Source organism: Lepus europaeus, chromosome 14 (genome assembly GCF_033115175.1).
Source record: "Lepus europaeus isolate LE1 chromosome 14, mLepTim1.pri, whole genome shotgun sequence".
NCBI lineage: Eukaryota > Metazoa > Chordata > Mammalia > Lagomorpha > Leporidae > Lepus > Lepus europaeus.
In genome coordinates this window covers 30,030,038-30,043,451 of record NC_084840.1, presented here as the reverse complement: position 1 = coordinate 30,043,451, position 13,414 = coordinate 30,030,038, and the positions used below count along the sequence as shown (strand labels likewise).

General features: G+C 38.1%; 1 protein-coding gene across 1 annotated transcript in view; it reads left to right on the top strand.

Annotated features, from left to right (window-relative positions):
* The window catches only part of USH2A (usherin), an 855,126-nt gene that overhangs the window by 254,515 nt on the left and 587,197 nt on the right, over positions 1-13,414 (top strand). Inside the window, exon 13 of the mRNA XM_062211324.1 lies at positions 9,610-9,793. Coding sequence (XP_062067308.1) covers positions 9,610-9,793 — 184 coding nt within the window. The remainder of the gene's footprint in view (positions 1-9,609; positions 9,794-13,414) is intronic.

Sequence of the window (13,414 nt, the reverse complement as noted above, 5' to 3'; positions counted from 1 at the left end):
TGTTTTAGCAATATCAATCAATCATTCACCTGTCTCTTATCTCCTGCTTCCTCATTCCACTCCCTACTCTTACATCTCTCCCCCTTCTCCTCCCTCTATCCTCCCCTCTCTGCCTCCCTTAGTAACCTTCTAGAATTTCCTATCCTTGTAGGCCTAATTTCAGAAAATTTCATAATGATCTGCCACAGTTAAATGATTGTTCTGGATACTCTGTGGGCCCACCTGGCTATGAATTAGTATTTTTATGATCTATAAAACACCTTTTCAGTAACATTTAGGCTAGTGTTCACTGCACAACTAGACACCAAGCCTAGCCAAGTTGACATCTAAAATCAGTCATCACAGGTAATCCCTGTGTTCACTGAGCACTTCAACTCTACACCTGCTGTTTAAATGTCTAGTGAGAAAGCTGGCTGAAATCTCTTAAGATGTGAGAGAGACAACTTACTGGTTGGGAGAGGGATTAACAACACTGTTCTTTCCAGAGTTGTTCAAACTGAATTAATTTGTTTATTGGTGGACTCTCCATGTCAAGTCCTTTTATTTTCTTGCTAACCTCTGATATTGACTACTGTTTTCTTTTTGTGATGTTTTCAGAGCAAATCTTTGCAGCCATCCTTGACTCTCTCCACCACCCATGTCTCACCTATCAAAATCAATCCCACTCATTTTACCTTTACATAATCCAAACTTTAACCACTTCTGATCACCTTCAGTTCATCCATTTTCTAAGCCCCCTTGCTGTTTCTCCTGGACTATTAATCACTCATCAACCTACAGTCCAAGTGATGCTGTTCATACATTGTTTTTAAGATTTTATTTATTTTTATTTGAGAGGTAGAGTTACAGACAGAGAGAGTGAGTGACAGAGAGAAAGGTCTTTGATCTGCTGGTTCACCCCCTAATTGGCAGTGACTGCTGGAGCTGGGCCGGTCTGAAGCCAGGAGCTTCTTCTGGGTCTCCCATGCGGGTGCAGGACCCAAGCACTTGAGCCATCTTCTACTGTTTTCCCAGGCCATTACATAGAGCTGGATTGGAAGAGGAGCAGCCAGGTCATGAACTGGTGCCCATATGGGATGCCAGCGCCACAGGTGGAAGCTTAGCCCAGTACGCCACAGTGCCTGCCCCACAGTGATGCTGTTCATACCTTAGTCAGATCCTGTCCCCCTTCCATTCACTCTGCACTACACTGAGGGGATAAAAAAAGTTAAAGGACTTTCATAGCCCCCAGGACCTATCATGTCCATGATCTCTGATCATGTTTTTCCTCCCCAGCCAACAAGTTCTGTTGTTATTCTTCACAATTGTTCCATGATGTATCCTAGGCACATAGGCCCATGGCTGCTCTGTGTATACGCAATGATTGAATAATGATATTTAAAAAGTACCTCAGTGGCATTCATATATTTTTAGGTATGGGCAGAGCAAATGCCTGAGGTGTTCCTTTCACTGCACTGGAGAAAGGAAAATAGTGGCCAAGAGTACTACTGTTTATTTTTTAAAATAAAACAAGGTATGCTATAAACATATGCATAGCATATAAAGAGGAGAAATTGTTTTAGGGCTATTTTTTGTTCATATGTTTCTGCATTCATCTAGTTTAAGTAATTCCACTTTGAATTCTGTTTTCTGGTTTTATAGTCTCTTACAGTGAAATTCATATTGGAAAGAGAAACCTTTCTCTCAAAGTATCTTTATCAAAAACAGATGCTTCCCAGTAGCCACTTTTGTAGTGTGTATGCTGTTTACCCGGCTACGTTCTAAAGCTGTTTTCATTCTACTACTCTAAACACACCTGAGACTCCTCCATCATGTAGTGGGAGAGGGAAGTGTCTGAACACCACAGTGGGTGTGAGAACATTGAGGCATGTGGGGAGAAGTACAGGGTAGGAGGGAGTGGTCGAGCAAGCCTAAGGACTTATGCTTGCCTTACTTTTGTGAGTGTAAATACTACAGGCCTCTGGTAGACTACTGCACATAGATTCTTGTCCTACTTTCTTAAAAAACATTATTAAGGAAGGTGCATATAATGAAATCTCATGTATTATTAACCTAACCTTACTATGAATGTACAAGGAATAGGCTTAATTCAACTAAAATTTATAGGCAATTTGTTAAAGCAGCAGTGCACATTAGAAGGTACATTAGAGCCACATTGGTTTTAATATGCCATTCAATAACTTGAACAGAGGTTAAAAATGCTGCTTAACCTCCATTAAGTATTTTAAAAATGCTTTAATTTAAAATTATTTGGAGTGTGTGTACATATATGAATGTACACATACCCGCACTAATAAATATAGTGCTAAATATGTTTTCCCGATTCCTTTTCTCAGTGCCGCTGACCTCATAATGTTCAGCAGCAGGCACTTAATCAGAGGCCAGGCCGGGAGAGGCAGGGAGGAATGTCAAGGCTTCCTGAGCCAGTGACCCACCCTTGTCCTTGAGATCCAGAGGCAGAGAGGGTTTATGGAGGACTCGGCAGCTTCGGAATAAAATAAAGGCTAATTTATAAAGAAAACAGCTCCCTATTACATGTTTCATACTAATAGGACAATGCCTTATGCCACCCTCTGGTATTTACTTTTGGCTTTATTTTATAATTCATACAGACTATTAGAATGTAAAAGAATGTGTCTTGTTTCATTAAGAACCATATCAGAGTTGTTAAGTAATGAGCTCATAATCCAGACTTGCATGTAGGGCCTTGCCAATGGAATTGGAACCAGGCAGCTGATATTCCATTAAAGATCAGTGCTTCACAGTTGAGACCCAATTATGCCACATTTCCTGGTGTTTGGTGAAATAACTTTCTAGATTAACATGCTTTCCCCCAGAGAGATCTGAATCTTGGAATAAGAGCCTCTTCCTTGGTAAATCATAAGAATCTGGCCATAGGAAATTCAGGCTACAATTTTAGGGACATCTGGAGGATCAAAAGAAGCTCCCTAGCAACTCATTATTTAAACTTTTTTAGAAAAATGCTACTTTCACAGAAAGCTACTTAAAAACCAGTATAATGATCACACAAAATGTTTTCAGTGTGTACTGAGTGTCAGGCCCTGTAATAGACCTTTTCTTATAAAATCCCAGCTATTATGCACACTATTTATAATGAAGTGGACATTATTGTTCCTATTTTAGAATGAAGAAATGAAATTAATTAAGTACAGGAGCCTTTGACAAATCCAGGCTGATCAGACCCTAGAATCTCTACTAGGAAAAAATGGAATATTTTCTTGAATAACTCAGTATTTATTTTAAATAGTCACTCAATAAGTCTTTGAAGATGGGTTAAAATAGTACTGTTCCATATGTTTGTTCCTTTCTCCAACTCTCTAGCTCATCTTCTGCCTTGATTCTGGTTTCTTGCTGTAGGTCCTGGAATTTCTCAATTGTACAGAATCCAAGTAATAGGCATAAAATGAAAATCAACAGCATGCAAGGGCACTGCAGTGATCAGATAATTACAAACTAACTCAGTAGAGGGATGTACAAAAGAATGAGTCCAGGAATCAAGTTGGGGAAATTTGGGAGGTAGTTGGAATACCATAGGAAAAAGTCTTCAGAACATCCATTTGATAAATATTTTTTATTTATTTTTTTTGACAGGCAGAGTGGACAGTGAGAGAGAGAGAGAGAGAGAGAGAGAGAAAGGTCTTCCTTTGCCGTTGGTTCACCCTCCAATGGCCGCTGCGGCCGGCGCACTGCACTGATCCGAAGGCAGGAGCCAGGTGCTCATCCTGGTCTCCCATGGGGTGCAGGGCCCAGGCACTTGGGCCATCCTCCACTGCACTCCCTGGCCACAGCAGAGAGCTGGCCTGGAAGAGGGGCAACTGGGACAGAATCCGGCACCCCGACCAGGATTAGAACCCGGTGTGCCAGCGCCGCAAGGCGGAGGATTAGCCTATTGAGCCACGGCGCCGGCGTCCATCTGATAAATATTAAGGCAAAGTGAAAACAGAATTTAAAGTGATGCTGTGAATTATGAATAGTCATATATATATACATATATGTATTCATTATAATCTTCTGGTGGTAATCAGAGTTGTCATTATTTATCTTCTTTGTTTTTATTGGATTTGATTCTTGGAGAGTGTGTTTATGAGAGCCTTTCATGAATATTTCCATCAGCATGAGATCCAGAGGAGTGCAATGGAATCCTTTCTTTTGTATAAGCATGTTGTTATATCCTTTCTATAAATAGAAGATAGTTTTGAGGACATGCTTTCTTTCCTGTATATCTGTTCCAATTGTTGAAATAACAAGTCCCATGTTGTAAATTTGTTGTGTCCAGTTCATATCCATTCCTTGCTTTACTCCCTAATAGGTTAGGTCCCTCTGATCAATCATTGTTATAACTCACAGATGTGTATTTATCTCCTTCCTTTTCATTATTAAGGAGATCATCTTATATTTTAAGAGCAAACAGTCATTGACCCATCCATCCACCCATTCAGCTATCTATTTCATTCAAACATCTTTTTCAGTAAATATTTATTTAATAAATTCCTATGTACCAGGGACTATGCTACTCTAAGATATACAATCAAAATATCTTAAAGCATTTATGGCTTAGTCAAGGAAACTGACTCCTATGTAAATAAAATACTGAAGGAAAAGTGCATATTAGAAATGTACAGTATAGAGAAGTAGTAAAGTGAGGGATTAGTTTTTGAAAAATTGGAGGCATGATAAATTTAATAGAGAAAATCAGCTGATTGTAAAAGTGGACAGGAATTGGGAAGGTACTTGAGGAGGTAACAGCCACCCAGAATGAAGGAATAAGACCAGGGCATTCAAAGCATCTCATTTAATGGAAAAGGAGTTTAAAGTGTTTCTCATAGAAATTACACCTTCAGATAAATAATATTAATGTAAATTTACTAACATTTTGTCAACGTTAGGAATAATAATTTCAGCATTATTTTTATAAAACCACAAAATAGAGCAAAGTTATTTAACCTGAATACTACCATCAGCGACTACAGTTCATCCTGAAAACACCGGATGTTGTAAAAGTCTTTTGTTGCAGGTATAGGTGAGCTACAAATTCCTCCCCAGACTTTTCTCTTAATATCATGTCCATGTTCTGGCTTAAAGTGAGAGCAGTGTCTTCCAAATGGCTGATAATTAGTGCTTACCCTCATCATTGCCCTCCTTTTTGGAATAAGGCCTAGAGGTAGAACTTGTTTTCTTTCTCTGCTTTGAAGACCTTGGCAAAGCCTAGTTGTTCATGGTTCTCAGGAGGGACATTGCTGGGAAATGGGCTCCTCTTGATGCCCAAGACAGACACTATTTTGTGCAAATAGCCATGGCAAGAGACAAGACCAGCAGCCTTGCTAATATCTTTGAGCTGTATGGATTCTGTAAGCCTTCTTCTCTCTAAAGCAACACTATTGTTTGGTGTGGGTCACTCTGCTTTAGCTGGATAATACATTGTTTTCCACATGAGATTTTTCTCCTTTGGGACCAGGAGTTTAGCTGAAGTAGAGCTGAGGAAAGTAATAAACTAGTTTGCTTCTTTGTGCTGTGTGTGTGTGTGTGTTTATAATATATGAACTGTGAGCACTACATAATGCAAGGTAGTAATGTTTTAATGACCATGCTTAAGAATGGGGAACAGTATCATTCCTTGGAAGAAATCTCAAGAAGATCAGATGAAATGATACAAAGATGTGGAACTTGAAGTGGAGCTAATGGAGGCAGATCAGAATTGTATTGAGCTAAAGAAGAAATTAAGATCAGTTATCTTTAAGTTCTACTTAGGAGTTGAAGTTTAAGCAGGAGGGAAAGGAAAATGTTTTCTGTAGCTGGAGGTCATAAAAGGAGAGGTAATGTTCTAGAATTAGGCACATTCAGGTAAGAAGCAATCTTGGAGCAGGAAGTTACCTGAGTCACTCTAATTAGAACTGCTTAAAAATAGGGCAACTAAAATACTGGTGGGATTAACCTTTCTAATCATGCTCCTGAGAGTACGGGGGAATTAACCCTAAGGCATACTCCAATGTCTTTTCCTGGAAGCCCTACCTCTGCTAGATGCTCTAACACCACTTTTGGTTTGTTTTCTGCTTACATTTCTGATTTTTCTATGGCATTTGCTAGTCTTCAAAAGTTGGACTACCCAACATGGTGCACCAAAATGCACCCCCCTTTTATTTACAGATTTATTTAATAATTTCACATAAAATTATCTTTAATTGTTCTAAAATTTTCTGTCGCTTAAAGCTATTGCTTTAAGTCCAAATTAATTCAACTTCTAAGTATCCATGCTAATGGGTAATTTATCCAAATTGGAGAGCTGTTAGTGCATTCATGATGCCCTCATGATTTTAAGGACATAGGTACATTCACAGGAAGAAAAACACAAATTATCACAACCACAATAGCCTTGACTCCAAAGTAGAAACCTTTTAAATTGGTGACTTTGATCACATGATGAATCAGGTACAAGAATATTTATTAATTGGCATAGATATATTCTATTACTGGAAATTTATAAGGCAAATTGCTGTCAGGAGATACAAAGAAGTAAGTAGCATATTATAGCTGTAAGCATAAAAACTGACACTTTGTTAATTCTGTCAAACTGAATGGATTAGATTTTGAACTTCTTGCTTTGCCTCTCATGAAGCATACTGTTTTCTATTTTATAGTTCTTGAAGCTTTATAAGAAAACATTCAGGGCCCAGGAGATGGAGAACAAACGAATTGTTATGGTGATGAAAGAATGGCTTGTTTTCAGCAAGAGCCTCAAATGAGTTTTAGAGAATCTTGGCTGCTGTTTGTTTTCCCCTACAGAATAAATATCACAGAATGTGTTCCTTTTGTGCTCAGTCTCTCTCTCACTATCACTGATATTTATACATGTTAAAATAGTGATCATAACAGTTACTGACTTCAGTTTTATTTGCTATAACTTGATTCATTAGAATCCTTCTGTGATCTCTTTCCCCCACTGTTTCAATAAAATTCATTGCATGTTGCATGTGCTTGTGTGTGTCTCCGTGTGTGTGTGCATGTGTATATACATACCCACCTGTGCACATACACTACGCAACATCAAAACCATTCCTGCTCCAATATTCAAATTGTCAGTGCTTTTCTAGTTTTAACTGTTGATGTCTACCTTCTAGGTCCAATAGATTTTTAAGTCATGGGTTTTTTTTTGTTTGTTTGTTTTGTTTTTTATTTTTTAATATGAGAGGCAGGAAGAGAGAGACAGAGTCTGTGTGTGTGTGTGTTCTCTTCTACTAGTTCACTACCCAAATGCCCATAATGGCTAAGGCTGATCTGAAAATGGAGCCAAGAGTCAGAAGCTCAATCCAGGTCTCCTACATGGGTAGCCAGAACCCACTATTTGAGTTTTCACTACTACATCCCAGGGTTTGTTTGAACCTGAAGCTCTGGTTGGGAGTCAGAAATGGGAATCAATCCCAGTTACCTAGATGTGGGGTGGGGGCATCTTATCCCTAGGTTAAATGCCTGCTCCCATATTTGTAATTTTTTCCTGTTATAAGAAAGAGGTTTTAGAATTCATGTAAAATCTTGAGGTTTTGTGGGGTTTTAAGCATTTATAAATTCTTAATTTATGTTTTAGTTTTATTATTAGTATAGTACTTATGGAACTTACTGCTTATTTAATAATGTGGACCATTTTTAAAACAAAGAAATATTTATCTATTTATTTGAAAGACACACACACAGAGAGAGAAAGGGTCAGAGATCTTCATTCTACTGTTTCATTCCTCAAATGGTTGCAACAGCTGAATCCAGGACCCAAGAGTTTCTTCTGGTCTCCCATGGATGGAGGGTCCCAAGCCTTTGGGCAATCCTCCATTGCTTTCTTGGGCTCATTAGCAGGGAGCTGGATCAGAAGTGGAGCAGCTTGGACTTGACCTGGAAAATCTGGGTTCATCATATTTTATGGAGTGCCTACTTTTTGTCGAACTCTGTCCCTAGATGCTAGGGAAACAGCAATGATATGAACCGATGAGGTTCTTGCCCTAATGGAGATTACACCCTGGTGAGAATGATATTGATTATAATTTTCATGAGCACTAAAAGAAATAAGCTATGAATCTGTGGCAGTTACATATGACCTGGCCTGAAGGTTGTTTCTCAGGGAGTCATAAGACTGGCTCAGATAGGAATGAGAGAAGTAGATGAGATGGTCAAGACCACTGCAGCAATGATAGCCTGTGAACAGAAAGAAGTAGGACTGAGAGGGGATGATCTTTGAGATGTAGCTACAGAGGTACATGGGACCAGCTCGGAAAGTTGGAGGAGGTGCTGAGAATCTGGATATTTTTTTTCCTATGGGGAAAGAGGAAGTTATTAAATAGATATCAAGAGAGATGGGATGTTCAAAGTACACTACAGAAAAGACTATTCCAGCTGTGCTGTGAAAAACAGATTGTAGATAAGCGGGGGGGGGGGGGGGGGCACTATCATCCATGGAGATAGCCTCTGGAGTTGAGCAGCGTGGCTTTGAACCTAGGTTCTGATATTTGTTAGTCTATAAAGCGGACACAATAATAATAGTTGTTTGTGTAGCTCTAAGAGCTAAATGAGATCAATATTGTAGTCTCTGGAACATAATGTTAGCAATAAAAAAAACCTGGCAGTGACTTTCACTAGGGAGGTGGCAATGAGGATGGAGATTGGAAGACTGAAAATTCTTAGGAGGCTGTGTCCACAGGACTTAGTAATTGGCAAAATGTAGAGGGTGACAGAAATAGAAAACTCAAGGGTTACTAGTTTTAGCATACTACAAGAATGCTCAGTTAAATTTAAAGTTTAAATTTTTCACAGAAGCAAACATTGTATTGTATGGGACTTACTTTTACTAGAAAAAGACAATTATGTATCAGAAATTCTAGTGGTCATCTTTTATTTTATCTGCCCATCCTTACCAAAGATGTCTTGAGGTTCTAGACTAAGCAATTGAATAGATGATGATGTTATTTGTTGAAGTGAAGATGGTTAGAAGAGAACTACTGTTTAGTAGAAAGATTATGGAGCACCTTTAAATGCGTTGAATTTCAGGTGCATGGGAGACACATTAGTGTTATGTAAGTTATTTACTCAAAATTTCTTTGGTCATGATTGACACACACATGGAGAACAGGTATATGGGGCCAGTGTTGTGGCACCATGGATAAAGCCACCATCCACAATGCTAGCATTTCATTCTAGAGTGCTTTTTCAAGTCTTGGCTCTTCTGCTCTCTATCCAGCTTCCTGCTATTATGCCTGGGAAAGCAGTGGAAATTGGCCCAAGTACCTGGGACTCTGCCACCCGTGTAGAAAACCATAATGGAATTATTACCTTCTGGATTTGGTCTGGCCCAACACCTGCCAGTATGATTATTTGGCAGAGTGAATGAGCAGATGAAAGATCTTTCTCTGTATCTCCCTCTCTCTCTGTCACTTTCCCTTAACCTTAATCTTTAAAAAAAAAAAAAAGGAGCTATGCATTTATATTAAGATAATGATAGAGCATTCTGTTTTTTCTTTGTATTTTTTTAATGTAACCAAACTGTTATCTTTTTTTAAAGAAGATGGGTTGAAATGCATATGTAAAGATTTTTGATTTCTTTATTTCTAGGTTTTTATATTGCTCCAGGCAATGACACTGGCTGCCTACCATGTTCATGTCATGCAACTGGTACAGTTAATCCCATCTGTGATGGCCTCACTGGGCAATGCACCTGCCATGATGCTTCCATTACTGGGAAAAGCTGTGACCAATGTAAAGATCATTATTTTGGATTTGATCCCCAGACTGGAAGGTAAATCATTGCAAGAATTATTAATTCAATACCTTATTTATTTAGAGTTGCAATTACTCTTTCTTTGCAAGCAGTAATTTTTGGTAGTCTTAAGTCTTCTATCTAAAGTGTTCTTTTGTAGTTATATTTTGATTTTTTGACATCTGCATTTATTAAACATAATGGTGATATTTGTATATTTCCTACAGTGGAATGGAATGCTATTTTTTGATTGATGAGCCCTGTTCTAGAGCCTGCGAATATTGAAAATGTAAAAATCCATTTTCTCACTCAAAATTGTTATAATCTGGCTATAGATGTAATTGCTTTAAGGTATATCTTTAGAAGAAAATACTTCCCCTACACATAAACACATAATAGCTGGCAAGTATTGTATATGCCTTCTTTGTATGGCACCTGAATTTATTGTTTATATATTAGTTTATTATATACATTTGTGTTTTCCTTACCTTTCTAATTTAGATTTAAACACAACAGATGAGAAATATATCTTTGCATTTTGTTATATGATTTCTTTTTCAGTGTGTGAGTACAATCTGAAAGATTACTTTTCAAAGGTACATAGTGTTTGATATTTCTTTTTTCTTTATTTTAAAATTTTTATTAATGTATGGAGAATAGATTTCATGTTTTTCATTGGTGCAATTCTAAGAAGGAAACCACTTCTCCCTCCTCCCCTCTCCATTCCTAACCTTCCTCCTTCCTTCCTTTTTTTCCTTTAATTTTTGAAAACATAATTTAAGTCTACTCTATAATCATAGGCTCAATGCACCACTAATCATAATATTCAATAAGTAAAAGGTAGGAAGACCACAGTTCCACAAGAGGATAAACAAGGGTTAAAAACAACAATCCTATTGAAATTGGAGATGACCCCCTAAAATCTATATCAAAAATGTGGCCCCTTAAAGTTCCCCAGAAGTGCTATCTGGGGTGCCACATATGCTACTGGAATTTGGGGTGCCATACAATATTACTATATGCTTATTAATAAATCCCCAATATTAATAAGCCCAAGAGAGTTCTTGCCTAATATTTAGAGAAGAATTCTAAATACTAGCATAAATAAACAAGGCAGCATGGTACATTTTAAGCTTTTATTTAGTGTGAAAGATGCATAGGAGAGTGAGAGCTTTATCTAAGAGAAAGAGGTAAATCTGGGTTCATACCAAGCACCAGGAACCAGCCACGGGGAGGAACATCTAGGCCAGGAAGCCTAGGGCAGGTGGCCCGAAGGCCATATGACCTGGAGGCGCAGGGGTACAGCCAGCACCCTCTTGGCAAGAGGCCAGGGAAAAGAGAAGGGCGTGGACACACCTTGTCCCAGGCTTTTAACCCACTTCCAAAGGGGAGTGGTTAATTAACCAGATTGGCTGGTGGACACCCAGGTGTGGCCAGGCTGGGGCATAAGGTCACACAGGGGCCTGGTGAAGGTATCAGGTAGGGTGTGAGGTCACACAGGGGTGTGGCACAGGCATGGTCTTCCAGCTCACAAACCTAATCAATTTTAACCTGTTTGCCTGCCTACATCACTATCACAAGGTGTCCTTTTCATTCTTGTAAAGTTTTGGGTATTCTGTATTAACTGCCACGTATCAGAGCAAACATATGATAGTTGTCTTTTTGGGACTGGCTATTTCACTAAGCTTAGTGGTTTTCAGTTGCATTCATTTGGTTGCAAAATACAGGATTTCTTTTTTTTTTTATTAAACTTTTATTTAATGAATATAAATTTCCAAAGTACAGCTTATGGGTTACAATGGCTTCCCCCTCCCAAAACTTCCCTCCCCTTTCCCGCTCCCTCTCCCCTTACAATCACATCATGATTCATTTTCAATTCTCTTTATATACAGAAGATCAGTTTAGTATACATTAGGTAACGATTTCAACAGTTTGTCCCCATATAGCAACAGAAAGTGAAAAAATAAATACTGTTGGAGTACTAGTTATAGCATTAAATAACAGTGTACAGCACATTAAAGACAGAGATCCTACATAATATTTTTTTAATTAATTTTCTATGCCATTTCCAATTTAACACCAGGTTTTTTTTTTCATTTCCAATTATCTTTATATACAGAAGATCGATTCAGTATATAATTAGTAAAGATCTCATCAGTTTGTACCCACGCAGAAACACAAAGTATAAAAATACCGTTTCAGTACTATTTTTTATGGTGAGTAGGATTCCATAGTGTATGCATATATTTTCTTTCCCCCATCACCAGCTGATGCACATTGATTCCATCTCTTAGCTATTGTTTTCACCTCAGTGTTTTCACTGCAATAAATATGAGGGTACAGATAAGTCTTTCATATGCTGATTTCCTTTCATTTGGGCAAATTCCCAAGAGTGGGATGGCTGGGTCATCCTCATACCTGAGGAATCTCTTTACTGTCTTCCATAATGGTTGTATTAGCTTACATTTCCCACTAACAGTATATTAGGGTATTTCCCCACATCCTTGACAATCTTTTATTTATTTATTTATTTATTTATTTATTTATTTATTTATTTGATGGTGGCCATTCTGAGTGGGATAAGGAGAAAACCACTGTAGTTTTTGTAGTTTTTATTTGCATTTTATTTATTTGATGGTAGTGATCCTCAACATTTTTCCATGTGTCTGTTAGCCATTTGAATTTCATCCTTTGAAAAATACCTGTTCATTTCCCTTTTTGAAGATTGATTGATTGATTGATTGATTAGAAAGAGTTACAAAGAGGGAGAGAAGCAGAGAGAGAGAAAGAGAGGAGAGAGAGATCTGGTTCACTTCCCAGATGGCTGCAATGGCCAACACTGGGTCAGGCCAAAGCCAGGGGCCAGGAGATTCATCTGGGTCTCCACGAGGGTGGCAGGTGCCTAAACACTTGGGGCATCTTCTAATGCTTTTCCTAGGCTGTTCTCATGGAGCATGATCAGAAGTGGAGCAGGTTGGAATTGAACCAGTGCTCATCTGGGATGCCAGTTTGGTAGACTATGGCTTTACCTGCTATGTCACAATGCTGGCCCCTATATTGTTTCTTATATCCTGTGCATCTTCAGGAATTTGCATGTACTCATTGCTATATTTTTGAACATGTGCTAAATACCAAATTCTGTGTATGTGTATGGGTGTGTTTGTATGTGTGTGTGTGTTGATCAGATCATGAACTTGCATAGGTTTCAGACTGCATTTGTGAATTCTTTGTTGTCCCTGTTCCTAAGTAGCTATTTGCATACTGAACTCAGAATAAATCCAATAAAACCAGTCACATCTGTTTCTTGGTGTTTATAATTGCTTAATATTCAGGGACTGAGACTCTCTGGAATCTTTTAAACTCAATGCCCCCTATTGCCTGCCCTTTGGCTGTTAAACTCCTTGTTAACATCTCCATTAGAATGTGGACAGGATAAGAGGGTAATTACTGAAAAAGAACTTGAGCTAGTTCATTATGGCTTTCTTTTCTGAAATTCAATTTGATCAAAAAAATTAGAAAGATTATTTAAAATATGAAAAAATATTTTTGTTCCCATTACATATATACATGTATATATTAGCTATTAAATATAGATAGTAAGCAATCCATGATGTTCCATTTTTGTTTTCATAGGAATGTTATCTTGGTAACCTGAGAGTA